Consider the following 27,676-nt stretch of genomic DNA (forward strand, 5'->3'; position numbering starts at 1 on the left):
GGAGAGCAATTTGGATGACAGAAAAATGGGACACTCGACAGCCAGTGATGGATAAAAGACCTTTTTGGTTACTGATGGACTGGGTTGTGTGCTGTTTCTAAGGGACATGAGGAAGCCTCTACGGTGCTGCTACCCCAAGGAAGTAAAATGCTTTGGAGGTAGTGGAACACACGGATATAGCCATTGTGTTACCTTCCTGAGCAGCTACAGCTATGGTTCATGGTAATTGGACTTGAGGAACGGAAAAAAAAGACTCTTTATCGACTCTGGTCTGTGATATGGATACATTTACGAATTGATTTCGGTGCACAATTTAAAATCACAACACATACATACAAATGACAAAGATCGTGGATAAATGTTAGTCAGCATAATTGGATGGGGGGTGTAATTGACCAAATGATGTAGTTATGTTTCAAATGTCAAGACGGGATGTAATTGAAAATATGGAAAGATGTGTCATTTGAAACATGGAAGTCTGGCAATATCTGGTCTGAGAGAAACATGAGAGAACATAAGAACTAGGAGCAGGAGTAGGCCATCTGGCCCCTCGAGCCTGCTCCACCATTCAATGAGATTATGGCTGATCTTTTGTGGACTCAGCTCCACTTTCCGGCCCGAACACCATAACCCTTAATCCCTTTATTCTTCAAAAAACTATCTATCCTTATCTTAAAAACATTTAATGAAGGAGCCTCTACTGCTTCACTGGGCAAGGAATTCCATTGATTCACAACCCTTTGGGTGAAGAAGTTCCTCCTAAACTCAGTCCTAAATCTACTTCCCCTTATTTTGAGGCTATGCCCCCTAGTTCTGCTTTCACCCGCCAGTGGAAACAACCTGCCCGCATCTATCCTATCTATTCCTTTCATAATTTGATATGTTTCTATTAGATCCCCCCCTCATCCTTCTAAATTCCAACGAGTACAGTCCCAGTCTACTCAACCTCTCCTCGTAATCCAACCCCTTCAGCTCTGGGGGGAAAGATCCCATGAAGGGTTAACAGCAGCTGCAAAGAGCAGGATTATAAACAGGTGGAGCAAACAAACAGGATTTTTGTATGAAGCTAAAAACAATGGCTCACACTTTCATTGAAATTAACCATCTTAGTAAGCATCTGGAAAAGCATGGATGAGGGTTTCAGTCGAGTTAGGTGATAAATGTAAACCTTTCAAGTTATATCCAAGTGGATTTTTAGCATTACGCTAGAAGCAATGATTCACACCTTCATTGAAGTAAAATCAGCAGATAGAAAAGAATGACTCGGGGTGGGGGGTGGGGGGGGTGGGGGGGGGGGGCGGGGGGGGGGGGGTGCAAATGTATAGATGTGAAGCTCTGCTGACATCAGGTAAATTAAAAGAAAATTGGAGACTATCAGTCTACGAGAAACATAATTTAAAGCCAAAATCAAAGTAAAAATTATGAGCTGGGGACACAGTTGGAAAATAAAACTATAGAAATGACAGGGATCAAAATTCACACCCCTGTGAAATCGAAGCATTTTGAACACCACAAAGGAAACAATATAATCAGAGATCTATAAGCTGAGGTCATGTCAAAATGAATACCTCGTCGTGTTAGAAAAATTTAGGTTAAAGGTACCTTTTACAATCCAAATGAAATAAAAGTTACTTTACAATAAAGTCATAAAAACTTAATAACTATTAGAAAAATATATAAACCCTGAGAAAGGGGCAGAGAAGGAACAAGAGAAGCAAGCAGAGTCAGCTTACAGTCAGCTCGGCCATGGGACAGAGAAAAGCAGCCGAGCTAAAACAGCTAATACACCTAAGGAAAACCAGAATTTAAAGAGGAGGCATTATCAGCTCAGAGACAGCCAGCAGAGCTAGCTCTCACAGCTCAGTACATGGGAAAGATTGAGCATAGCAACCGAGCAGAACAGTGAATATATCTAAAGAAGACCAGATTTTAAAAAGAAGATTGATTGTCAAGTTGGGCCTGAAGGTCACTTCAACCAACCAGGAGGGTCCAGAAGCAAGATCTTTTTACCTTTCTGTAAAGACAGTGATTGCAGCTTTTAAAAGAAAAAATATAATAATAAAATAGCTTAAAAGTTTTAACCTGAAACAGTGGTTATTAGCCTACTTTACTTACTTAGCAACGCGGGTCCAGGATCGATGCTACTAAGTGGTAAGTAGATGAAATCTTCTGTGAAGGTATGGGTTATACCGGGGGATAACTTGAAAATATAGTTTGACCTGAATAGCACCCACCGAAGCCTGCACAGGAGTCAGGGAGCGAGAATCCCTGTTCACCATTTAGAATGTCGGCACTTTTTGGTATGGGGGACTTCTAAGAATAGTGGTGAGTTTTCAACTTCACAGTTCAAAGCGAAAGTGCAGAAAGTAGTCAGAAATTAAGTAAGGTGATTCCGGAATGAATTGTTCAAAATTGGCAGTACTTTTTAATGTTATGGCTATCACCAATGTCTGTCCCCTTTCTGGCTGTGATTGGGTTAAAGTAATTATAGTATTATTTAATTTGATTGAGATTTCTGTCCATCAAATTTAGGTATGGAGTGATTGAAATACATCTTTCTTATGAACTTTATCAGTTGTCATGAAGATCTGTTCTGGGGCCGTTGCTGTTTGTCATTTTTATCAATGACCTAGAGGAAGGCGCAGAAGGGTGGGTGAGTAAATTTGCAGACGATACTAAAGTCGGTGGTGTTGTCGATAGTGTGGAAGGAAGTAGCAGGTTACAGAGGGATATAGATAAGCTGCAGTGCTGGGCTGAGAGGTGGCAAATGGAGTTTAATGTAGAGAAGTGTGAGGTGATTCACTTTGGAAGGAAAAACAGGAATGTGGAATATTTGGCTAATGGAAAAGTTCTTGAAAGTGTGGATGAGCAGAGGGATCTAGGTGTCCATGTACATAGATCCCTGAAAGTTGCCACCCAGGTTGATAGGGTGGTGAAGAAGGCCTATGGAGTGTTGGCCTTTATTGGTAGAGGGATTGAATTCCGGAGTCAGGAGGTCATGTTGCAGCTGTACAGAACTCTGGTACGGCCGCATTTGGAGTATTGCGTACAGTTCTGGTCACCGCATTATAGGAAGGACGTGGAGGCTTTGGAACGGGTGCAGAGGAGATTTACCAGGATGTTGCCTGGTATGGAGGGAAAATCTTATGAGGAAAGGCTGATGGACTTGAGGTTGTTTTCGTTAGAGAGAAGAAGGTTAAGAGGAAACTTAATAGAGGCATACAAAATGATCAGAGGGATAGATAGGGTGGACAGTGAGACCCTTCTCCCGCGGATGGAAATGGCTAGCACGAGGGGACATAGCCTTAAACTGAGGGGTAATAGATATAGGACAGAAGTCAGGGGTAGGTTCTTTACGCAAAGAGTAGTGAGGCCGTGGAATGCCCTACCTGCTACAGTAGTGAACTCGCCAACATTGAGGGCATTTAAAAGTTTATTGGATAAACATATGGATGATAATGGTATAGTGTAGGTTAGATGGCTTTTGTTTCGGTGCAACATCGTGGGCCGAAGGGCCTGTACTGCGCTGTATTGTTCTATGTTCTATGTTCTATAAGCCCGTGCCGACCATGCTGCCCGACTAAACTACAATCTTCTACACTTCCTGGGTCCGTATGCCTCTATTCCCATCCTATTCATATATTTGTCAAGATGCCCCTTAAATGTCACTATCGTCCCTGCTTCCACCACCTCCTCTGGTAGCGAGTTACAGGCACCCACTACCCTCTGCGTAAAAAACTTGCCTCGTACATCTACTCTAAACCTTGCCGCTCTCACCTTAAACCTATGCCTCCTAGTAATTGACCCAGTCTCATCAGTCTGCAGACTCCTGTTAAATACAGAGCAGTACAGGAGCACACTGACAGTGTAACAGTGTCTCATCAGTCTGCAGACTCCTGTTAAATACAGAGCAGTACAGGAGCACACTGACAGTGTAACACAGTCTCATCAGTCTGCAGACTCCTGTTAAATACAGAGCAGTACAGGAACACACTGACAGTGTAACACAGTCTCATTAGTCTGCAGACTCCTGTTAAATACAGAGCAGTACAGGAGCACACTGACAGTGTAACACAGTCTCATCAGTCTGCAGACTCCTGTTAAATACAGAGCAGTACAGGAGTACGCTGACAGTGTGACACAGTCTCATCAGTCTGCAGACTCCTGTTAAATACAGAGCAGTACAGGAGCTCACTGACAGTGTAACACAGTCTCATTAGTCTGCAGACTCCTGTTGAATATAGAGCAGTACAGGAGCACACTGACAGTGTAACACAGTCTCATTAGTCTGCAGACTCGTTTGGAGACTTGGGCAGAGAGATGGCAGATGGAGTTCAATCCGGACAAATGTGAGGTGATGCATTTTGGAAGGTCTAATACAGGTAGGGAAAATACAGTGAATGGCAGCACCCACAAGTGTATTGACAGTCAGAGAGATCTAGGTGTACAGGACCACAGGTCACTGAAAGGGGCAACACATGTGGAGAAGGTAGTCAAGGCATTCGGCATGCTTGCGTTCACTGGCCAGGGCATTGAGTATAAAAATTGGCAAGTCATGTTGCAGCTGTATAGAACCTTAGTTAGGCCACACTTTGAGTATAGTGTTCAAGTTTTTAACACAGAGGGTAGTGGGTGCCTGGAACTCGCTGCCGGAGGAGTTGGTGGAAGCAGAGACGATAGTGACGTTTAAGGGGCATTTGACAAATACATGAATAGGATGGGAATAGAGGGATATGGACCCCGGAAGTGTTGAAGATTTTCGTTTAGACGGGCAGCATGGTCGACGCAGGCTTGGAGGGCCGAAGGGCCTGTTCCTGTGCTGTACTTTTCTTTGTTCTTTGTTCTCTTTGACTCCTGTTAAATACAGAGCAGTACAGGGGCACACTGACAGTGGATTTCTTTATTGTCACGTGTACCGAGGTACAGTGAAAAGTATTTTTTGCAAGCAACTCAACAGATCATTAAGTACATGAAAAGAAAAGGAAATAAAAGAAAATACATCCTAGGGCAACACAAGGTACACAATGTAGCTACATAAACACCGGCATCGGGTGAAGCATTCAGGGGTGTAGTGTTAATCAGGTCAGTACATAAGAGGGTCATTTAGGAGTCTGGTAACAGCGGGGAAGAAGCTGTTTTTGAGTCTGTTTATGCGTATCCTCAGACTTTTTTATCTCCTGCCCGATGGAAGACTAACACAATCTCATCAGTCTGCAGACTCCTGTTAAATACAGAGCAGTACAGGAGCACACTGACAGTGCAACACAGTCTCATCAGTCTGAAGGCTCTGTTAAATACAGAGCAGTGCAGGAGCACACTGACAGTGTAACACAGTCTCATCAGTCTGCAGACTCCTGTTAAATACAGAGCAGTACAGGAGCACACTGACAGTGCAACACAGTCTCATCAGCTTGCAGACTCCTGTTAAATACAGAGCAGTACAGGAGCACACTGACAGTGTAACACAGTCTCATCAGTCTGCAGACTCCTGTTAAATACAGAGGAGTACAGGAGCACACTGACAGTGTAACAGTCTCATCAGTCTGCAGACTCCTGTTAAATACAGAGCAGTACAGGAGCATGCTGACAGTGTAACACAGTCTCATGGGCGGCATGGTAGCACAGTGGTTAGCACTACTACTTCATAGTGCCAGTGTCCCAGGTTTGATTCCTGGCTTTTGATCCCTGTCTGTGCAGAGTCTGTACATTCTCCCTGTGTCTGCGTGGGTTTCCTCCGGGTGCTCCGGTTTCCTCCCATATATCCCGGAAGACATGCTGTTAGGTGAATTGGACATGCTGAATTTGCTCTCTGTGTTCCCGAACAGGCGCCAGAATGTGGCGACTAGGGGCTTTTCACAGAAACTTCATTGCAGTGTTAATGTAAGCCTACTTGTGACAATAATAAAGATTATGATTTATCAGTCTGCAAGATATGGAGAGCTGGGAATTGTCCACGAGAGTGACCAAAACTGTGAGATTTGAAATAATCTAGGATTAGAAGAGAAAAGGCCCCAAAAATGAAGCAGTCGGCAACAGGACATCAATTAATCTCCTCGTACATTGGAGAAAAATGGAACATAACACAGTGTATTTGCTCAACAACTGACCAAGCTCACATTCATGTAGAATGGGAAAAAAAATAGATTTAAAGTACCCAATTCTTTTTTTTCCAATTAAGGGGCAATTTAGCGTTGCCAATCCACCTACCCTGCACATCTTTGGTTGTGGGGGTGAGCCCCTCGCAGACACGGGGAGAACGTCTTCATGTAAAATTTCAATAACCTCCAAGATGGGGCTGGAGTTTACTATCAGCAGAAACAAACAGTGAAAGTGATGAACAGCAGAGTCCCACCCCTGCAATCACATGTAAACTCACTGCTCTCACAATAGGTGATGGGACTGAGTGAACCCTTTTCACACACAGAGGTGACCAGCCTCTCCCCAATGTGAGTGCGTTGGTGTGTCTGCACCTCACTTGTACTTCTCATATTCATAACAAGAGGTCATTTATCAATGTGAACAAGTTGAAGTGCAGCGAGGGTGCTTAACCGAGTCAATCCCTTCCCACACACAGAGCAGGTGAATGGCCTCTCCCCAGTGTGAACCCGCTGGTGCCTCAGCGGGGTGGATGACTGAATGAATCTCCTGTCTCACACAGAGCAGGTGAATGGCCTTTTTCCAGTGTGAGTCTGCTGGTGCCTGATCAGGGTGGATGACTGAGTGAATCCTTTCCCACACATGGGGCAGGTGAACGGCCTCTCTCCAGTGTGAGTGTGTTGGTGTTGCATCAGGTTCTTTCTGCTTTTAAAGCTCTTCCCACAGTCAGAACATTCTCAAGGTCTCTTATTGGAGTGAGCACGCTGGTGTGACTGCAGGTGTTGTGACTGAATTAAATGTTTTCCACACAAGGAGCAGGTGAACGGCCTCTCCCCTGTGTGACTGGGTCGATGAGTTTCGAGATGGGATGGGTAATTGAATCCCTTCCCACAGTCCCCACATTTCCACGGTTTCTCCACGGTGCCGGTGTCCTTTTGTCTCTCCAGGTTCGATGATCAGTTGAAGCCTTGTCCACACACAGACCCCGTGTATGATTTCTCCTCACTGTGAATGGTGTGATTTTTGTTCCAGCTGTGTAACTGGTTAAAGCTCTTTCCACAGTCAGTTCACTGGATCACTCTCACCCGGGTGTGTGTGTCTCAGTGCTCTTCCAGTCACATTGATGTTTGAAATCTTTTCCCAGACAGAAGTCAAACAATTCTCCCTCCACATGCAAAGACCAATGAGATTCAGGTCCTGATAATCGAGTGACTTTGTTGAATCTTGATGTGATGCTTGGTTTGAATTTCCCGTCTGTAAATCACCCCTTCGAATATCCTGTAAATGGTGATTACCAAAGTCAAAGCTGTAAATCCCTGTCCCGCACACTCTCCCTCCTCCCTGGGCAGAAATCCAAACCCATCTCACCATCTGCATCATTTCTTTCCTCCACTCCCAGTTTTCCCCCTCCCTCTCCTCTGCCTGGGTTCAGTTCTCCAGCTCCTGTCTGCAGACTTACAATAAAATCAATTGGTCTTATGGTGGGGGGCACGGTTTGGGGTCTCCTCTTACCCACGTGAGTCCACATCAAGAGCCCGCACTGCACGTGTTCCAGCTCACAATGCCCGAGCTGCGATTGACGGCATCTCTAGACCTATAAGAGGCAGCAGTGGGGCTGGAGGACCGAGCAGGAGCAGCTGGTCTTCCAACCAATCAGAGTGAATGAGGGGCGGAGCTGAGCCCGGACCTCCCTCTTTGGCTGAAACTCTGCATCATTTTGAAAACTGATTTGTCTCAAACTCCAGGAGAAAAGTGAACCTTTCTGTCTGTGTCGGGAGACATCACTCACTCCCTCCAGCCTGCTCCACCATTGAATAAGAACCTGGCTGATCTGACTGTAACACCCACTACACATGCAGCGAGCGGGACTGCCCTGGAGCTCAATTATACTCAAATTCTGATCATGTTCAGGTTCTGATGAACAGAGTGACTCTGTTAGAACTTGATGTGATCTTTGATTTGAGTTTTCTGTGTAAATCCAGCCTCCCAACCCCTGTAAAAGGAGTTTGCAGAATCCATCCCTGTCAGTCCAGGAGAGAAATTCACAACATTCTCTCCTCCTGCTGACAGGGAGCACCGCGCATGCGCCCTTAACACGGGCCTCTCACTCCAGATGCGGTCCCGCCGCCTCCGCCGCACAGATACAAACCCGGCACCGGCAGCTTCTTATTCCGGTGTCAGAGCCGCATCGGGGATCAAGGAGCCTCCCCGCCCACCGCTCGGCTCCGCCTCTCCCTCCATTCCGCCATTTCCCTCACCGCCTGTGGATCTGACAAACAAGCATCTGTCCCTGGACACCGCCTGCACTGCGCATGCTCAACGTCACAATGCCCGGGGAGTGATTGACGGCAGGGCCAGGCCAATAGGAAGAAGGGGCAGGGCCGGAGGACCGAGCAGCAGCGGCTGGTCCTCCCACCAATCGGAGTGAAAGGGGGGCTGGGGGCTCACCACTGACTGAAGCATGCGCCGTACGAGCCCCAGAGCTGGAAAAGGCGGTCCAGTTGAGGTCATGATGTGGAGATGCCGGCATTGCACTGGGGTGGGCACAGTAAGAAGTCTTCCACCAGGTTAAAGTCCAACATGTTTGTATTGAGGTCACAAAGAGTGAGAAGTGAATCCGGGGGGGGGGGGGGGGGGATTGTGAACAAAGCAGGAGGTTGGGAGCCAGGGATGAGATGGTGGTGGAGTGGGAATGTCCCTGGGTGGGTATTACTGAGTCCCCTAGGGTAATGGTCTGAGGAGCTAGTGGAATATTCCCGGTTACCAAACAACTACATTCAATTCATAAAACAGTGAAAACTCAAATCAGTAATGGTGACCATGCAGCTATCACTGGTTGTGTTTAAACTGATCTGGTTCACTAATGGCCTTTAAGAAATCTGCCAACCCTACCTGGTCTGACCTACATGTGACTCCAGAGCCACAGCAGTAAATCTGCCCTCTGAAATAGACCAGTAAGCCATTCAGTTCAAGAGCAATTCGGGATCGGCAACAAATAAGGGGACAGCATAGCAGCATTGTGGATAGTGCAATTACTGCACAGCTCCAGGGTCCCAGTTTTGATTCCGGCTTGGGTCACTGTCTGTGTGGAGTCTGCACATCCTCCCGGTGTCTGCGTGGGTTTCCTCCCACAGTCCAAAGATGTGCAGGTTAGATGGATTGGCCATGCTAAAATTGTCCTTACTGTCAAAAATTGTCCTTAGTGTTGGGTGGGTTTACTGGGTTATGGGGATAGGGTGGAGATGTGGACCTTGGGTAGGGTGCTCTTTCCAAGAGCTGGTGCAGACTCGATGGGCCGAATGGCCTCCATCTGCACTGTAAATTCTATGAAAGATAGTGGATTCACCAGGGATTGCCACAGGAATTGTCATTTACGGGAGAGAATTCCAAATGTGTCCCAGATTTTGTGTCAACAAGTGTTTCCTCAATTCACACTGAGTTCTGTGACCTGGCTACAATTTTTAAGCAATGTCCCAAGTCCTTACTCCCCAGTCAGCAGAAATCACTCCTCTCTGTCTTTGATTAAATCATGCTGTAATTTACTAAACACCAGGATGTGGAGATACCGGCGTTGCACTGGGGTGGGCACAGTGAGAAGTCTTACAACACCAGGTTAAAGTCCAACAGATTTGTTTCGAATCACAAGCATTCAGAGCATAGTTCCTTCCTCAGCTGTGCTCCAAAAGCTAGTGATTCTAAATAAACCTGTTGGACTTTAACCTGGTGTTGTAAGACTGCTTACTGTGCCCACCCCAGTGCAACACCGGCATCTCCACATTTCATAGAATTTACAGTGCCATTCGGCCCATCGAGTCTGCACCGGCTCTTGGAAAGAGCACCCTACCCAAGGTCCACACCTCCACCCTATCCCCATAATCCAGTAACCCCACCCAACATCATGGCCTCAAGATGAGACAAACAAGCGTCTGTCCCTGGGCATGAGCCGCACTGCACATGCTCCACATCACAATGCCCGGCGAGTGATTGACGGTAGCTTTGCAACAATAGGAAGAGGAGGCGGGACTGCAGGACCGAATGACAGCAGCTGGTCCTCCACCCAATTGGAGTGAATGAGGGGCGTGGCTGCTCTCAGATCTCCCTCATTGGCTGAGACTGCATTATTTTGAGTTGTTCCCATTAGCCACGTGCGCACGGGTTCCACGACCTCATTTCCTGTCTGAGAGGGGATGACCAACGGGAAGATTGGGAGGACGGGATGGATTCTGGTCCTTCAGCCAATCAGACTGCGGGCTTTGTGTGAATGAAACTGGGGCTTCACACAGAGTGAAATTTGTTCCTGTGTCAAACCGCTTCAATGGACAAAAATGTCTTATTTCGACTTCAATGGGCTTTTTTTAGAATCCATTGATCCTTCTACAGAACTGTTACAAGGAACAACAAACATTAACTCTGTTTCTCTCATCACAGATGTGGCACAATGGTTAGCACTGCTGCCTCACAGCGCCAGTGACCAGGGTTCAATTCCGGTCTTGGATGACTGTGTGGAGTTTGCACATTCTTCCCGTGTCTGTGTGGTTCCCTCTGGGTGCTCGAGTTTTCTCCCACGAGAATGTGTAGGCTTGGTGGATTGGCTGTGCTAAATTGCTCCTTAGTGTCCAAAGGTGAAGTGGGGTTATGGGGAGAGGGTGGGGGAAGTGCACCTGGGTGGGACGCACTTTTGTAGGGTTGGTGCAAACGCGATGGACCGAATGGCCTCCTGCACTTTAAGGATTCGATGATACTGCCAGACCTGTTTTGTTAATCTCGCATTTTCTGTTTTACTATATATTACACACCTTTATAATCCACTGATTATATTTATTGAACCACTATACCATCAACCACCAGGAGCAGTGTGTTGATGTTTCAGCAATTTCAGCCTTGAGTAACTGGGTAAAGTTTGCACATTTTCCCTGTGTCTGTGTGCGTTCCCTCCGGGTGCTCCAGTTTTCTCCCACCGTCCAAAGAGTTAAGGTCGATTGGCCCCTTAGTGTCCAAATAAAGGTTAGGTGAGTTACTGGGATGGGCTTAAGTAGGGTATTCTTTCTGAGGGCCGGTGCAGGCTAAATGGGCCAAATGGCCTCTTTCTGCACTGTAAATTCTATGATTCTGTTGGATTTTCTCTCCCACAGTCTTGGCCCGGTGGGTCTGTCTGGTGGTATTTCCCTGGTACTGTCCATGTGTTTGGATGTTTGAGTATTTTAGGGAGTAGGTAGAACTTCCTTGGTTCTACCTGTTTTCTTTGGTTAATATGTCTGGAGTCTGTGTTCTTCCAGTCTGTCTCCAATTCTCCTTCCTGTCTCGGGTATATGGGTCTAGGTAGCTTGGTGTTGTGATTCGTGTTGTTTAGTTGTCTGTCTGTCTCCAGCAGGTATTGTTGTCTCTCGATAATGACTGTGCTGCTACCCTTGCTTCTGATCTTATGAACATATCCGTGTTGGATCCAAGCTCCCGGATTGTCTGTCTTTCTCTCCGGGTAAGATTCTGTTTGTCTCTTGTGTTTCACTGTGACAGGGCAGAGACCCGATTGAAGGGATTCAAACATGGGAATTCTGGGAAAGATGGGCAAGGATTTGGGAGGGACAACATGTTCAAAGAGTTTGGGAGGAGAGGGAGGTTGAAGATGGGGCAGTAATTTGTAAGGATGGCAGGGTCAAGGGTTTGTTTTATTGAGGGGGTGATGATGGCAGATTTGAAGGACAGAGGGACAGCACCCGATGAGAGAGAAATGTTGACAATATCCATGGACACAGGGTAGTTGGCTGATCAGTAGCTCAGTGGGAATAGGGTCGATGGAGCAGGAGCTGGGTCTCATGGACAAGATGAGCTCTGAGAGGGCATGAGGGGAGATGGGAGAGAAACTAGAGAAAGATGTGGGTTCAGGGCTCGGGAAAGGATGACATTTAGAGACAGTTTGGTCCGGTGGGCCCGTGGAAGGGAGGGAAGCAGCAGAGGCGGCTGATCGGATTTACTCAATCTCAGTCACAAAGAAGCTCCTCACACTTCTTGTTGGAGGTGAGGATGGAAGAGACGGGAGAGCGAGATTACTTCAAAAGGAACTAACTTGTGTCAGAGTAATTAAAAAGTTTCAGCACACTGCGTATGTCACACAAATCTAATTTATTTGACTTTTAGCTAGAATATTAGCCCCTGTAAATGGGCTGGATTTTGTTATCAGCAGAAAGAGACCCAAATGAATATGGTTCAGTCCTGAATGTGAGGAACAGCAAAATCCAATCACTGTTGTTATTTGTGGCCTCGTTGGTGTTTCAGCAGGAGGGATGAAGTGGCGAATCCCTTCCTACACTTGGAACAGGTGAACGGTCTCTCCCCAGTGTGAACTCGCTGGTGCTTCTGCAAGGCGGATGACTGAGTGAATCCCTTCCCACACCAGGAGCAGGCGAATGACCTCTCCCCAGTGTGAATTCGCTGATGTGCAGTGAGATGAGACGATTGTCTGAACCCAGTCCCACAGTGAGAGCACCTAAACGGTCTCCTGTCAGTGTGAACACGTTGATGGCGCATCAGTTCCCCAGAACGTTTATAACAATTCCCGCAGTCTGGACAATGAAATGGTCTCTCATCAGTGTGAATTCGCTGGTGATTCAGAAGTTCGGATGACTGAATGAATCCCTTCCCACACTCTGAGCAGATGAATGGCCTCTCCCCAGTGTGAGTTCGCTGATGTACAGTGAGATGAGATGATCGTCTGAACCCAGTCCCGCAGTGAGAGCACCTAAACGGTCTCTCGTCAGTGTGAACACGTTGATGTTGTAACAGTTCCCCAAAACGTTTATAGCACTTCTCGCAGTCTGGACATTGAAACAGTCTCTCCCCAGTGTGAATTCGCTGATGCTTCTGCAGGTCGGATGACTGAGTGAATCTCTTCCCACACTTGGTGCAGACGAATGGCCTCTCCACTGTGTGAGTTCGCTGATGTACAGTGAGGTTAGATGATCGTCTGAACCCAGTCCCACACTGAGAGCACCTGAATGGTCTCTCGTCGGTGTGAACACGTTGATGGCACGTCAGATCCCCAGATCTTTTATAGCATTTCCCACAGTCTGGACATTGAAACGGTTTCTCATCAGTGTGAACTAGCTGGTGACTCAGCAAGTGGGCTGAAATAGTAAATCCTTTCCCACATGTGGAGCAGGTGAATGGTCTCTCCCTGGAGTGAAGTCGCTGGTGTGTGGACAGAGCGGATGACTGAGTGAATCTCTTCCCACACTTGGAGCAGGTGAATGGTCTCTCCCCAGTGTGACTGCGTCGATGAGTTTCCAGCTTGGATGGGGAAGTGAATCCTTTCCCACAGTCCGCACATTTCCACGGTTTCTCCTCAGTGTGACTGCATTTGTGTCTTGTGAGGCCTGATGATTGACTGAATCCTCGTCCACACACACAACACGTATACGGCTTCTCCCCACTGTGAACGATGCTTTTTCCTTCCATGTTCAAAATCTCATGATATTCAGAAATGATAAATTGAGGACTCTGTCAGACCCTGATGTGATGCTTGGTTTGTGTTTCCGGATCTTGAAGTCTCACCTTCGAACACCCTGTGAAACTGATTGAAAACAGAAAATAGGGAGTGAGAGAGAACCCACAAAAACACAAAGGCAGGTTGTGAAATTGAGCTGAATGAATCTGGTCATTTCAAGGGACCATAAAAACAGCTGGATTGTTGTAAAAACCCAACTGGCCTCTTTGGGAGGAGAGAGGAAGAGGTGAGGAGGGATTTTGTATATCTACAAGACATATTAAGAGAGTAGTTGGCAAAGCAAATTCGACCTTGAGCTTCATAACTGACACAGAAACTATGCTTCTGGTGGCACAGTGATTAGCACTGCTGCCTCACAGTGCCAAGGACTCGGGTTCAATTCTGGCCTTGATGACTGTCTGTGTGGAGTTTGCACTTTCTCCCCGTGTCATCGTGGGTTTCCACCCGGTGCTCAGGATTCCTCCAACAGACCAAAAAATAATGATAATAATAATCACTTATTGTCACAAGTAGGCTTCAATGAAGTTACTGTGAAAATCCCCTAGTCGCCACATTCCGGCGCCTGTTCGGGGAGGCCGGTACAGGACTTGAACCCGCGCTGCTGGTCTTATTCTGCATTACAAGCCAGCTGTCTTAGCCCACTGTGCTATACCAGCCCCAAAGCCCCTAGTCGCCACATTCCGGCGCCTGTTTGGGGAGGCTGATAGGGGAGCAAGTTAGATCGATTGGCCTTGATAAATTGCCCCTTAGTGTCCAGGGATGTGCAGGTTTGGTGGGGCTATGGGGTTACAGGGACAGGGTAGCGGTGTGGGCCTAGGCAGGGTGCCCTTTCAGTGAATCAGTGCACACTTGATGGGCCGAATGGCCTCCTTCTGCACTGTAGGAATTCTATGGTTCTAATTCTATTCTATGAATCTTTATAAAGCTCTGGTCACCACTCTTCAAGAAGGATGTGAAGGTTCTTGGAGAAGGTGTAGAGGAGATTTACCAGAATGGTTCCAGCAAAGGAGGTTGAGGGGAGATTTGATTCAGGGACACAAGATTATGCCAGGTTTCGATCGGGTGGACAAAGACACTCTGTTTCCATTCACTGATCGTACAAGCAGCCGGGACACAGATTCAAAGTTTTGGGTAAAACCTGGATTGAACGATATAAGATGCTGACGGGTCTTGACAGGGTGGATGTGGAGAGGATGTTTCCTCTTGTGGGAGAATCTGGAACAAGGGGGTCACTGTTGGAAAGTGAGGGGTCACCCATTTCAGATGGGGATGAGGATTTTTTTTTCGCTCGAGGGTTGTAAAAGAGGGGGTGGCACAGTGGTTAGCGCTGCTGCATCACAGCACCAGGGACCCAGGTTCACGCCTGACCCTGGATGACTGTGTGGAGTTTGCACATTCTCCCCTTGTCTGTGTGGGTTTCTTCCGGGTGCTCCGGTTTCCTCACACAGTTCAAAGATTTGCAGGTTAGGTGCTAAATTGCCTCTTCATCTCCAAGGATGTGCACGTTGGGTGGGATGTGAGGATGGGGCAGGGTGGGTTGGGGGGGGGGGGGGGGGGGGGGGGGTTTCGGAGGGTTGGTGCTGACTTGGGCTCCTTCTGCACTGTGGGGATTCTATGACTTAGATCTTGCGTCCTTAAAACGCAGTGGAAGTCGAGTCCTTGAATATTTTTAAGGCAGAGATGGATAGATTCTCGATAAGCAAGGGGGTGAAAGGTTATCGGGGTCGGCAGGAATATGGAGTTGAGGTTAAAATTATTGTATAATGGAGCAGGCTCGAGGAGCCGACTCCTAGTTTGTGTGTAAGGAGCAGGCTCGAGGGGCTGACTTTAGTTTGTGAGTAAGGAGCAGGCTCGAGGGGCCGACTCCTAGTTTGTGTGTAAGGAGCAGGCTCGAGGGGCAGACTCCTAGTTTGTGTGTAAGGAGCAGGCTCGAGGGGCCAGCTCCTAGTTTGTGTGTAAGGAGCAGGCTCGAGGGGCCGACTCCTAGTTTGTGTGTAAGGAATAGGCTCGAGGGGCTGACTTTAGTTTGTGTGTAAGGAGCAGGCTCGAGAGGCTGGCTCCTAGTTTGTGTGTAAGGAGCAGGCTCGAGGGGCCGAGTGGCCTGCTCCTAGTTTGTATGGAAGCATGCAAATACAGCATGCGGTAAAGAAGGCAAATGGGCTGCACGATGGCGCAGTGGTTAGCACTGTTGCCTCACGTCACCAAGGACCTAGGTTCGATCCCGGTCCTGGGTCACTGTCCATGTAGAGTTTGCGCATTCTCCCTGTGTCTGTGTGGGTCCCACCCCCACAACACAAAGATGTGCAGGGTAGGTAGATTAGCCATGCTAAAATTACCCCTTAATTGGGACAAAAAAGAATTGGGCACTCTAAATTTATATTTTTAAAAAACCTATAACATTCTAACAGGGCGAGACAGATTAGATTCGGGAAGGATGTTCCCGATGGTGGGTGTGTCCAGAACCCGGGGTCACAGTCTGAGGATACAGGATAGCACGGGCAGCACAAGTGGCTAGCACTGTGGCTTCACAGCGCCAGGGTCCCAGGTTCGATTCTCTGCTGAGTTACTGTCTGTGCGGAGTCTGCACGTTCTCCCCGTGTCTGCGTGGGTTTCCTCCGGATGCTCCGCCTTCCTCCCACAGTCCAAAGATGTGCAGGTTAGGTGGATTAGCCACGCTAAATTGTCCTTAGTGTCCAAAAAGGTTAGGAGGGGTTATTGGGTTACGGGGATTGGGTGGAAGTGAGGATTTAAGTGGGTCGGTGCAGACTCGATGGGCGAATGGCATCCTTCTGCACTGTATGTTCTATGACAGACCATTTAGGACAGAGGTGAGGAGAAATGTCTTCACCCAGAGAGTGGTGAGCCTGTGGAATTCATCACCACAGGAAGAATTGAGACCAAAACATTGCATGTTTTCAAGAAGTAGTTAGATACAGCACTGAGGGTGAAGGGGATCAAAGGATCTGGGGGAAAGCGGGATTAGACTATTGAGCCCAATCTGCTCTGATCGTAATGAATGGTGGAGCAGGTTCGAAGGGCCAAATGGTCCCCTCCTGCTCCTATTTTCTACGTTGCTCCGTATCTATGCATGTAAATGGTCCAGGAGGTATGAGGAAGAAGGTTTTTACACAGCCAGTGGCAATTACCTGAACCTTGCTGCCTATGACAGAGCAGAAATAGACACCAATGAATGATTTTGTTAAAAATTGGATAGAAACCTGAGAGAAATAAAGCTGTTAGGATACAGGGATAAAGCAGGAGAATGATACTGACTGGATTGTTCCAGATAATAACAGTAATCTTTATTAGTCTCACAAGTATGAATGTTTGAGGTGAGGGACGCCGTCAGTGTCCCTGCTGATTTCACTGGTGGGAAGCGCACCCATCTTCAGCTCCTCAGAAACCGCGTTAAGGAACTGGAGGTGGAGCTGGATGAACTTCGGATCATTCGGGACGCAGAGGTGGTCATAGAAAGTAGCTTCAGGGATGTAGTTACTCTGAAGAATCAAGATGGTGACTGTGAGAGGGGCTGGGAGGAAGCAGTCAGTGCAGGATCCCTCTGTGGTCGTTCCCCTTAGTAACAAGTATACCCTTTTGGATACTGTTGAGGGGGACGACCTACCAGGGGTAAGCCACGGTGAACGGATCTCCAGCGCTGAGTCCGTCCCTGTAGCTCAGAAGGGAAAGAGGGAGAGCAGGAGAGCAATAGTTATTGGGGACTCGATAGTTAGAGGGACAGATAGACGGTTCTGTGGCAGCGAAAGAGACTCACGGATGGTATGTTGCCTCCCGGGTGCCAGGGTCCATGACGCCTCGGACCATGTTTTCAGAATCCTTAAAGGGGAGGGGGAGCAGTCACAAGTTGTGGAACACATCAGTACCAACGACATAGGTAAGAGAAGGGACGGGGATTTAAACCAGGAACTAAGGGAGCTAGGGAGGAAGCTGAGAGCCAGGACAAACCATGTTGTCATCTCTGGTTTGTTGCCGGTGCCACGTGCTCGTGAGGTGAGGAACAGGGAGAGAGTGCAGATAAACACGTGGCTGCAGGGATGGTGTAGGAGGGAGGGTTTCAGGTACGTGGATAATTGGAACACATTCTGGGGAAGGTGGAACCTGTACAGACAGGACGGTTTGCACCTGAACCAGAGGGGCACCAATATCCTGGGAGGGAAATTTGCTACGGCTCTTTGGGGGGGTTTAAACTAATTTGTCAGTGGGCTGGGAAAACGAGCTGTAGTCCAGAAGCCAGTGTTGAGAGTAGTGAGGTACTGAGGAGGGTATCAAGGTCGCAGGAGTGTACCGGCAGACAGAAAGATAGGTAGAAGTGTGTCTACTTCAATGCAAGGAGCATCCGGAATAAGGTAGGTGAACTTGGAGCGTAGGTTGGTACTTGGGACTACGATGTTGTGGCCATTTCGGAGACATGGTTAGAACACGGACAGGAATGGTTGTTGGAAGTTCCGGGGTATAGATGTTTCAGTAAGAGTAGGGAAGGTGATAAAAGAGGTGGAGGAGTAGCATTGTTAATCAAGGATAGTTTAACGGCTGCAGAAAGGCAGTTTGAAGGGGATCTGCCTACTGAGGTAATGTGGGTTGAAGTTAGAAATAGGAAAGGAGCGGTCACATTGTTGGGAGTTTTCTATAGGCCCCCAAATAGTAATAGAGATGTGGAGGAAGAAATTGCAAAACAGATTATGGATAGGTGTGGAGGTCTCAGGGTAGTTGTCATGGATGACTTTAACTTTCAAAATATTGATTGGAACCTCTATAAGTCGAACAGTTCGGATGGGGCAGTTTTTGTACAGTGTGGATAGGCCGACAAGAGGGGGGGGCCACATTGGATTTGATACTGGGTAATGAACAGGGCCAAGTGTTAGATTTGTTTGTGGGAGAGCACTTTGGAGATAGTGACCACAATTCGGTGTCTTTCATTATTGCAATGGAGAGGGATAGGGCAAGGTTTATAATTGGGGGAGGGGTAATTATGATGCGATTAGGCAAGAATTAGGGAGCATAAGATGGGAACAGAAACTGTCAGGGAAAGGCACAAATGAAAAGTGGAGCTTGTTCAAGGAACAAATACTGCGTGTCCTTGATAGGCATGTCCCTGTCAGGCAGGGTGAAAATGGCCGTGTGAGGGAACCATGGTTCACAAAAGAGGTTGAATGTCTTGTCAAGAGGAAAAAGGAAGAGTATGTAAGGATGAGAAAACAAGGTTTAGTAGGGTCGCTTGAGAGTTATAAGGTAGCAAGGAATGAGCTGAAAAAAGGGCTTGAGAGCTAGGAGGGGGCATGAGATGTCCTTGGCGGGTTGTATCAAGGAAACCCCAAGGCATTTTACTCTTATGTGAGAAATAAGGGTGACGGTAGGGCCTGTCAAGGACAGTAGTGGGAACTTGTGCATGGAGTCAGAAGAGATAGGAGGGGCGTTGAATGAATACTTTTCTTCAGTGTTCATAAAGGAGAGGGACCATGTTTTTGGGGATGAGTGTGTGATACAGGCGGGTAGGCTGGAGGAGGTAGATGAGGAAGAATGTATTTGCAATTTTGAAAAACCTGAGGGTCGACAAGTCCCTTGGTCTAGATGGGATATATCCAAGGATTCTTTGGGAGGCAAGGGATGAGATTGCAGAGCCTTTGGCTTTGATCTTTGGGTCCTCACTGTCCACGGGGATAGTGCCAGAGAGTGTTGAATGTTGTTCCTCTGTTCAAGAAAGGGAACAGGAATGACCCTGGTAATTATAGACCAGTTAGTCTTACTTCGGTGGTCGGTAAGATAATGGAAAAGGTCCTGAAGGATAGGATTTTTAACCATTTGGAAAGATGCAGCTTAATCTGGGACAGTCAACACGGATTCATGAAGGGTAGGTCTTGCCTCACAAATTTGATTGAATTCTTTGAGGAGGTAACAAAGTGTGTAGATGAAGGTAGAGCAGTTGATGTTGTTTCCATGGATTTTAGTAAGACGTTGATAAGGTTCCCCATGGTCGGCTCATGAAGAAAGTAAGGAGGTGTCGGATGGAGGGAAATTTGGCCAATTGGATAAGTAACTGGCTATCACATAGAAGACAGAGGGTGGTGGTGGATGGAAAATGTTTAGACTGGAGACCAGTTACCAGCGGTGTACCACAGGGATCAGTGCTGGGTCCTCTGCTATTTGTGATTTTTATCAATGACTTGGAGGAGGGGGCTGAAGGGTGGGTCAGTAAATTTGCTGATGACACCAAGATTGGTGGAGTAGTGGATGAGGTGGAGGGCTGTTGTCGGCTGCAAAGAGACATTAATAGGATGCAGAGCTGGGCTGAAAAATGGCAGATGGAGTTTTACCCTGATAAGTGCAAGGTGATCCATTTTGGTAGAAAAAATTTGAATGCGGATTACAGGGTCAATGGCAGGGTTCTGAGGAATGTGGAGGAACAGAGAGATCTTGGGGTTCATGTCCACAGATCTCTGAAGGTTGCCACTCAAATGGATAGAGCAGTGAAGAAGGCTTATAGTGTGTTAACGTTTATTAAAGGGGGCTTGAGTTTAAGAGCCGCGGGGTTATGCTGCAACTATACATGATTGTGTGAGACCACATTTGGAGTATTGTGTGCAGTTCTGGTCACCTCATTATAGGATGTGGAAGCATTGGAAAGGGTGCAAAGGAGATTTTACCAGGATGCTGCCTGGTTTGCAGAATAGGTCTTATGAGGAAAGGTTGAGGGAGCTAAGGCTTTTCTCTTTGGAGTGGAGGAGGATGAGGTGACTTAATGGAGGTTTATAAGATGATCAGGGGGACAGATAGAGTGGACGTTCAGAGACTATTTCCTCGGGTGGAGGTAGCTGTTACAACGGGTATAACTATAAGATTCAGGGTTGGAGATATAGGAGGGATTTCTGAGGTAGGTTCTTTACTCAGTGGTTCGGGGGTGGAATGGACTGCCTGCTGTGATAGTGGAGTCGGACACTTTAGGAACTTTCAAGCGGTTATTGGATACGCACATGGAGCACACCAGAATGACAGGGAGTGGGATAGCTTGATCTTGGTTTTGGACAATGCTCGGCACAACATCGAGGGCCGAAGGGCCTGTTCTGTGCTGTACTATTCTATGTTCTAAGTAGGCTTACATTAACACTGCAATGAAGTTCCTGTGAAAAGCCCCTTGTCGCCACATTCCGGCACCTTTTGGGTAGACAGAGGGAGAATTCAGAATGTCCAATTCACCTAGCAAGCACATCTTCCGGGACTTGTGGGAGGAAACCGGAGCACCCGGAGGAAACCCACGCAGACACGGGGAGAACGTGCAGACTCCACCCATTCAGTGACCCAAGCCGGGAAAGAAATCGGGTTCCCTGGCGCTGTGAAGCAATGGTGCTACCATGTCGATTAGAGAGCTGGCATGGACCGAATGCTTTTCTCTGTCCCACAATTACAGATTTTTTTGTGCAATCTAGTTTTGTAATTTAACCCCGGGGGGTTCAGATAAATCTGTGCTGCACTCCCTCCAAGGCCATTCTATCCTTCCTCAGGTTTGTTGTCCAGAACTGAACACAGTTCTCCAGGTTTGGTCGAACCACGGTTTGTGAATCTCGGGGCTTTTCTAATCACACGGAGACCTGAAATCTTCCCTCACAGACAGAACAGACAAACCTTTTACCTTCCACACCCAGATGCTGCTGATATTCAGGTTCTGATGAACCGAGTGACTCTGTCAGATTGCAATGTGACGTTTGGTTTGCATTTCCCGTCTGTTAAACCTCCAATTCCAGTATCCTGTAAATTTACAGAAACCTCACTGTCAGTTTAAGATAGAAATTCACAACATTCTCTTCTCGCCAACTTTGATTAAATGTATTCCTGGAGGTTTGATCACATGACCTGCCCCCATCCTCCAGCCATTAATCGGTCAACACATCCATCCTTGTGACACACTGCCTTCCTCGGCCAATTGGGAAGCAAAAGGACTAATTACCTCACAGGACAGTGTTTGACTGTCAGCCAATCAACCTTTATCCCATATTCAATAATTTATATCCGCTTTAAGAGAAATGTTCAAAAAAATATTTTTTACTATCCTAATCATTTTCCAAAGATCCAAAAATATTTTCCACTGTCCTAATGATTTCCTAAGTATGAATCTCACCGAGACTGAAGGTAAAATTTGAATTCAGTGCAAGTCTACTGATGACCATGAAACCATTGTCAATTGTTGTAAAGACACATCTGTCCACTCATGTCCTTCAGTGAAGGAAATAATCTATCCTTACCTCGTCTGGCTGACACAATTCCAAATCACAGCAATATGGTTGACTCTTTAAATGCCCTCCGAGATGGCCGAGCAAGCCACTCAGTTCAAGGGAAATTAGGGATGGGCAATAAATGTTGACCCAGCCAGTGACTTCCACAAATGATCAAAATAAAATTCGGGGGCACACAGTGGGCTATCCCTGATGGCTCACGGCGCTGAGGACCCTTGCTTCGATCCCTGCTCTGGGTCACTGTCTGTGTGGAATTTGCACATTCTCCCCATGTTTATGTGGGTTTTGCCCCCACAACCCAAAGATGTGCAGGGTCGGTGGATTGGCCAGACAAAATTGCCCCTTAATTGGATAAAATTAATTGGATATACTAAATTTATGAGAAAAAAAAAATCCTGGAGACTCCAGTCAGTGAATCCGGGAGAGTTGGCATCCGGTCCAGGCTCGCAGCGCATGCGCCTTGTGGCACCGTGTCCTCTGTAAAGATGGCGGCCGGTAACCCGGGTCTGTCACCGCTCAGCCCTCAGTCTATAGAGAAACTACCAAAGCCACAACATTCACCAGCTCTGAGGACACACCTTAGCTCCCTTTCCAATCTGAAAGCAGCCTGAGCTGGATTTACATTCCCCTTAATTGATCATTGCTGGGTGATAATCCTGTACTTCCTCACCTCACACCACTGTGACAGCACCTTCACTACACAGACTGCAGCAACTGACCAAACATCACCTTCCCAGTTATTCCTGAAGGCACCGCATTCCCAACCTGCCCCCTTGCCTGAGGTGTGGTGATCCTCAGGTCACATCACCGCCGGTCAGCTCTCTCCCGGGACCAGGCCCTGGTTCACAGCCGCCATCTTGGGGAAACAGAGCGCATGCGCTGGCGTCTTGTTGACGCAACAGCTAGTGGGCGGGGCCTGAAGGTTTCTGTTCCCAGCCGGGTCCTAGTGCCGGTGAGAAAAAGGCAGCGAAACAGGTTTTTACTAAGTTTCACCCACTCCCAGGCTCCAGCTGATCTTTGTAGCCTGAATCACGGATACATTCAGTGTGAGAGGCTGCAGCATCTATATAGCTACCTGAAGGGGGTTATACAGCGTTTGATTACATTTCGTGGTCCTTTCCAGTTCATTATCAGGATGTTTGTGTGATATTTTCGTCCCCTCAGAGTGATATTTCTTTATTTAAAATACATTTCAGCAGCAAGCTTACTGGTGATTTTTTAAAGGAAAGGAGGTTATTTATTGTCACACAATTTCCTGGATGTTTGAACATCTCAGTTTCTCGTCTATTTCACACTCACTGACACATACACAGAAATTAGGTACAGATCAAGTTGAAGCTGTAATGATCAAAATGGAATGTAGACTGCAATCTTTATATCGCTGCAGGTCTGTTGTCTTCTTGTTGAGCTGGTCCTTTAGTTGGAGCCAAGGGTTTTTAGAAACAAATAATTCTCATGAGGCTCTGAAGCTTCTTGTTGATGAATCGCCAGGAGGTTGGTTCTCAGGTGGACTTGGAAGCTGAAATAAGTTCAGTACTGTGGCTGCACTGGGAGACATTCAGCTCTGCTGGTTCAGCTGGTTCCTGGTGCTTCAGATGCTTCTCACACACACATTTGCTTTGTTCAGGGTTTATTATACTGCATCCCTGACAATTAACTGCAGAGTTAAAACTCTGGGACCCAGAACACTCCGATACAATAGCAGTTTACGATGCTCACTCACGCTTATCTCTATCCCAATTCGAGCTCATTCTCCTGTGTTCAATACGGCACTTGGAGACAAACAGTCCAGAGATTTCATATTCCTCAAATGCTGGTTCATCCTGACACAACGAGACATTTAAACTTCACAGGTGGCTCAAAGTTTCCTTATTCAGATCTGTGTTTAACTAATTATCGGTCACAGAATCGAATATTGCCCACAGTTTAATGCCCATAATAACCTGTTAAGTTGCAGCCATCTTGGCAGAGTTTGTGGATCTTACAATCTATAATATCTAGTATTCTTGTGCTGAGCGTAAGATCTTGAATCTAATCTTGGGCCTGGTTAAAACAGTGAATTGTAGCTGGGTGAGGACCTTGGAGGTGGGTGGGTGGTTACTCTGGCGCCGACTGTGTTGCGTGGTTTTGTCTATTCCCAGTGGCTCTGCAGAGGGAGCATGCGGTATCCACCGGAATGCTTGACACCTCCCACAACCAGTGGAATGCTTGACACCTTCCACAACCACACCTCAGCGGACAGCTGTTTCAGAGGCACTGGGAACAATATTCTGGTTCAGTTAGGAAGGTTCCCTACACTTTTGTTGGGATTTCTAGCTGATTTTGGTCTTTTTATTTGACTGGACCACATGCTTGGGGAGAGCAAGAGAGGAAAGAAGGTTCTATAGAAACTAGAATGATCTGTTGTGAATTTCTATCCTATTCGTACAGTGATCATTTTTGGAAACCTCTTTTTCAGAGCATTAAAATGGGAGGTTTGGCAGCTGGGCAACTCGAACCAAACATCATATTGAGATCTGACAGTGTCATTCAATTCATTATGACCTAAAAAACACAAACTTTCAATGTGTTTGCCTGTTCTGTCTGGGGGCAAAGATTTCAAATATCAGTGTGATACCCAAGTGAGAAGGTTCCAGTGAATTGACTGTGGAAAGAGATTTAACCAGTTTCACGGCCTGAAAGAACATCACACCATTCACAGCAAGGAAAGACTGCACACGTGTTCTGTGTGTGGACGAGGATTCAACTGATCATTGGGTTGGATTGGATTGGATTTGTTTATTGTCACGTGTACCGAGATACAATGAAAAGTATTTTTCTGCGAGCAGCTCAACAGATCATTAAGTAAATGAAAAGAAATGGGAATAAAAGAAAATACATAACAGGGCAACACAAGGTACACAATGCAACTGTGTAAGCACCGGCATCGGATGAAGCATACAGAGGTGTAGTGTCAATGAGGTCAGTACATAAGAGGGCTGTTTAGGAGTCTGGTAACAGCGGGAAGAAGAGGACTTCTGGTGGTGGCTATGAAGGAGTAAGTCACACATTTGCTGGCTCCCACTCGAGTCAGCATTTTGGGCCTTTCCCCCCAATTTTCTACCGGACTTGAATTGTAAAACTGATGACAGAGGCAATTGTGTACTGAATTCCCACATTGGTGCATGGAGAGAAGGACTAGACATGCTCATCAAGGCAGAAACAGAAAGACAGAGAAGGCTTGGGCTGAAACTGCAGCGGGAGACAGCATAGCGGATGACCGGACCTCTGGTTTGTCAACCCAGCAGTCTCTGGAGCAGCTGATGCAAGTTATTCAGGAAGGCTTTGCTTAGCAGAAACTGGACAGCTTGGACCCGCTAAAAGTGTCAATTGAGCGGCTGGAGCTTAGATTGGACGCCCAAGATTGGGCGATCCAGAAGGTAGAGAAGGCACTGGCTGAGCAGGAGGAATATCAAACTGCGGTGGAGTTGGAGGTGGGGATGCTGAGAGACCAGCAGAAGAAGCCCCTGGAGGAGGTGGAGGACCAAGAGAACAGGTCTCGCCGGCAGAAATTGAGAATTGTTGGGCTCCCGGAGGGGTCTGAAGGAGCGGACGCTGGGGCATACATCACGGACATGTTTGAGAAGCTGCTGGGGGATGGGGCATTCCCCCGACCCTTGGAGGTGGACAGGGCTCACAGAGCGCTCGCGAGGAAGCCGTGAATGGGAGACCCCCTGAGGGCAATGGTCGTGAGATTCCACAGGTACTTGGATAAGGAGCGCATTCTACAGTGGGCCAAGCAGACACGAAGCTGTACGTGGGATAACAGTATCCTGCGGATCTATCAGGACCTGAGTGTGGAGGTGGCCAGGAAAAGAGCAGGCTTCAACCAGATCAGGTCAATCCTTTTTAAGAAAAAGGTGAAGTTCAAACTGTTGTCTCCGGCCCATCTTTGGGTCATGCATGAGGAGCAGCACTTTTATTTTGAGTGGCCCGAGGACGCGCTGGACTTCGCGAATAGGAAAGGACTGGTGGTGGACCGAGAACTTTTGAACTTTGCTGCAATGTTCATGTTTTTTTTTTGGTTTTTCTGTTCTTTTTTTAAAAAAAGTTTCTTGTTTCTCGTTTTCTGGAAGCTGTTTGTAATGCATTTTGCATTGATTTGGGACCAGCGGTAGAGCTGAGTGAGTTAAGGTTTTCATTTGCACTGTTGGGGATGGAGGTGTGCTTGTTTAGATTTTGGTGTTTTCTGTCGGGCAATTGTGTGGGGATTGTATGACGTTGGAGTTTGTTTGTATGAGCAAGGGGAGGGTGGGGAGGGAACACTAGGTGGGAGACTATCCAGCGCCAGGGATGGGGGCCAATAAGCGAGCTGGGCGGGCTTGCTCACAAAAGCACAGTGGTGGGTGTGCATATGTTCGGTTTATTAAAGGGTTTGGGTTACAGAGTGTTGTTACTGGGGGGAGGGAGGGGGTGAATATTCTGCTGACGAAGGAGGGATTTGGGCTAAGGGACAGAGAGGAGGTTGGGGGTGGAGACTGTCTGGGGGCGGGCTGGTGGAGGTGCGGAGCATGGGCTGCAGGTGGGCCCAAAAAAGGGGATGGCTGATCGGTGAAAGGGGGGGGGGGCAATGTGCCCCCCAACTAGGTTGATCACCTGGAATGTTCGAGGGTTAAATGGGCCGTTCAAGAGGGCATGTGTGTTTGCGCATCTTAGGGGACTGAAGGTGGATGTGGTAATGTTGCGGGAGAGGCACCTTAGAGTAACTGATCAGATTAGATTGAGGAAAGGCTGGGTCAGTCAGGTCTTTCACTCGGGACTAGACTCAGAGACTGGAGGGGTTGCGATCCTGATCAATAAGCGGTTGGTGTTTGAGGCGGGTAGAATAGTCTCAGATGTGGGAGGTCGGTACATTATGGTCCGTGGGAAACTGGAGGGGGTGCAGGTGGTATTAGTAAATATATACGTGCCAAATTGGGATGATGTGAAGTTTATAAAGAGGCCACTGAGGAAGATACCGGACCTGGACTCGCAAAGTTGGTCATGGGAGGGGACTTCAACATAGTTATTGACCCTGGCTTGGACCAGTCAAGCTCGAAAACGGGCAGGGTGCCAGCGATGGCAAAGGAACTAAAAGGGTTCATGGAGATTTGGGCAGCCGAGGGTGAAGGAGTTCTCCTTCTACTCACACGTGCATAGAGTATACTCCCGGATTGATTTCTTTGTTTTTGAGTAGGTGAGTAAGGCCTTATTGACAGGGGTGGTGGACACGGGGTACTCGGCGATCACAGTCGCAGACCATGCTCCACACTGGGTTGACCTGCAGGTTAGTAAAGACAGTAACCAGCGCCTGCACTGGAGGTTGGATGTGGGACTTTTGGCCGACGAAGGGGTGTGCAAGCGGCTGAGGAAATGTATTCAGAATTACCTGCAGGTCAACGACACGGGGAAAATTTAAGCAGCGATGGTCTAGGAAGCAATGAAGGCAGTGGTCAGAGGGGAGCTGATCTTGTTACGGACCCAGAGGGAGAAGGTGGACAGGGCAGAGACGGGCCGACTGGTAAAGGAGATACTACAGATCAATAGGAGGTATACGGAGACCCCAGAGGCAGGGCTTTTAAGGGAATTGCAGAGGCTACATCGGAGCCTGGCTTGTTAACCACAGGGAGGGTGGTGGTGCAGCTGAGAAAGGCGAGGGGGGCGATCTCTGGGTATGGAGAGAAGGCCAGTAGAATGCGTGCACAGCAGCTTAGAAAGAGGGAGGCAGCCAGGGAGATAGGGAAAGTAAATGGCGGAGATGGGAACCTGGTTGGAGATTCAGCAGGGGTGAGTAAGGCGTTCAGGTATTTCTACAGTA

The 27,676-nt window shown here is 47.5% G+C and overlaps 1 protein-coding gene and 2 long non-coding RNA genes across 6 annotated transcripts in view; 1 reads left to right on the forward strand and 2 right to left on the reverse strand.

Moving 5' to 3' along the window:
• Positions 1-4,885: 4,885 nt before the first annotated feature.
• Positions 4,886-8,348, reverse strand: LOC140418315 (uncharacterized). The gene is made up of 2 exons (XR_011944929.1): positions 8,246-8,348; positions 4,886-7,374 (listed from the first exon to the last, which is right to left on the reverse strand). It is a non-coding gene; the product is annotated as an uncharacterized lncRNA (long non-coding RNA).
• A 168-nt stretch (positions 8,349-8,516) lies between these two features.
• LOC140418316 (uncharacterized) overlaps positions 8,517-27,676 on the forward strand; it is a 32,729-nt gene continuing 13,569 nt past the window's right edge. Inside the window, exons 1-2 of the long non-coding RNA XR_011944930.1 lie at positions 8,517-8,663; positions 11,465-11,572. This is a non-coding gene — a long non-coding RNA (uncharacterized lncRNA). The remainder of the gene's footprint in view (positions 8,664-11,464; positions 11,573-27,676) is intronic.
• LOC140418313 (uncharacterized) lies at positions 12,198-22,706 on the reverse strand. Of its 4 annotated transcripts, none has more exons than XM_072501779.1 (3): positions 22,618-22,706; positions 21,240-21,355; positions 12,198-13,663 (listed from the first exon to the last, which is right to left on the reverse strand). In XM_072501779.1, the coding sequence occupies exon 3, from the start codon at positions 13,546-13,548 to the stop codon at positions 12,343-12,345; it is 1,206 nt and encodes a 401-aa protein (XP_072357880.1). In that variant the 5' UTR covers positions 13,549-13,663; positions 21,240-21,355; positions 22,618-22,706; the 3' UTR covers positions 12,198-12,342. The 4 variants fall into 4 exon arrangements, with proteins under 4 accessions (XP_072357880.1, XP_072357881.1, XP_072357879.1 ...); XM_072501780.1 differs by having other exon boundaries at positions 22,570-22,665; XM_072501778.1 differs by having other exon boundaries at positions 22,511-22,664.

The sequence above is a fragment of the Scyliorhinus torazame genome, chromosome 5 (assembly GCF_047496885.1).
Source record: "Scyliorhinus torazame isolate Kashiwa2021f chromosome 5, sScyTor2.1, whole genome shotgun sequence".
NCBI classification, from domain to species: Eukaryota; Metazoa; Chordata; class Chondrichthyes; order Carcharhiniformes; family Scyliorhinidae; genus Scyliorhinus; species Scyliorhinus torazame.

Coding starts and splice junctions, on each gene's coding strand:
- LOC140418313 (XM_072501779.1), bottom strand. CDS start 13,548: ATGGAAGGAAAAAGCATCGTTCACAGTGGGGAGAAGCCGTATACGTGT.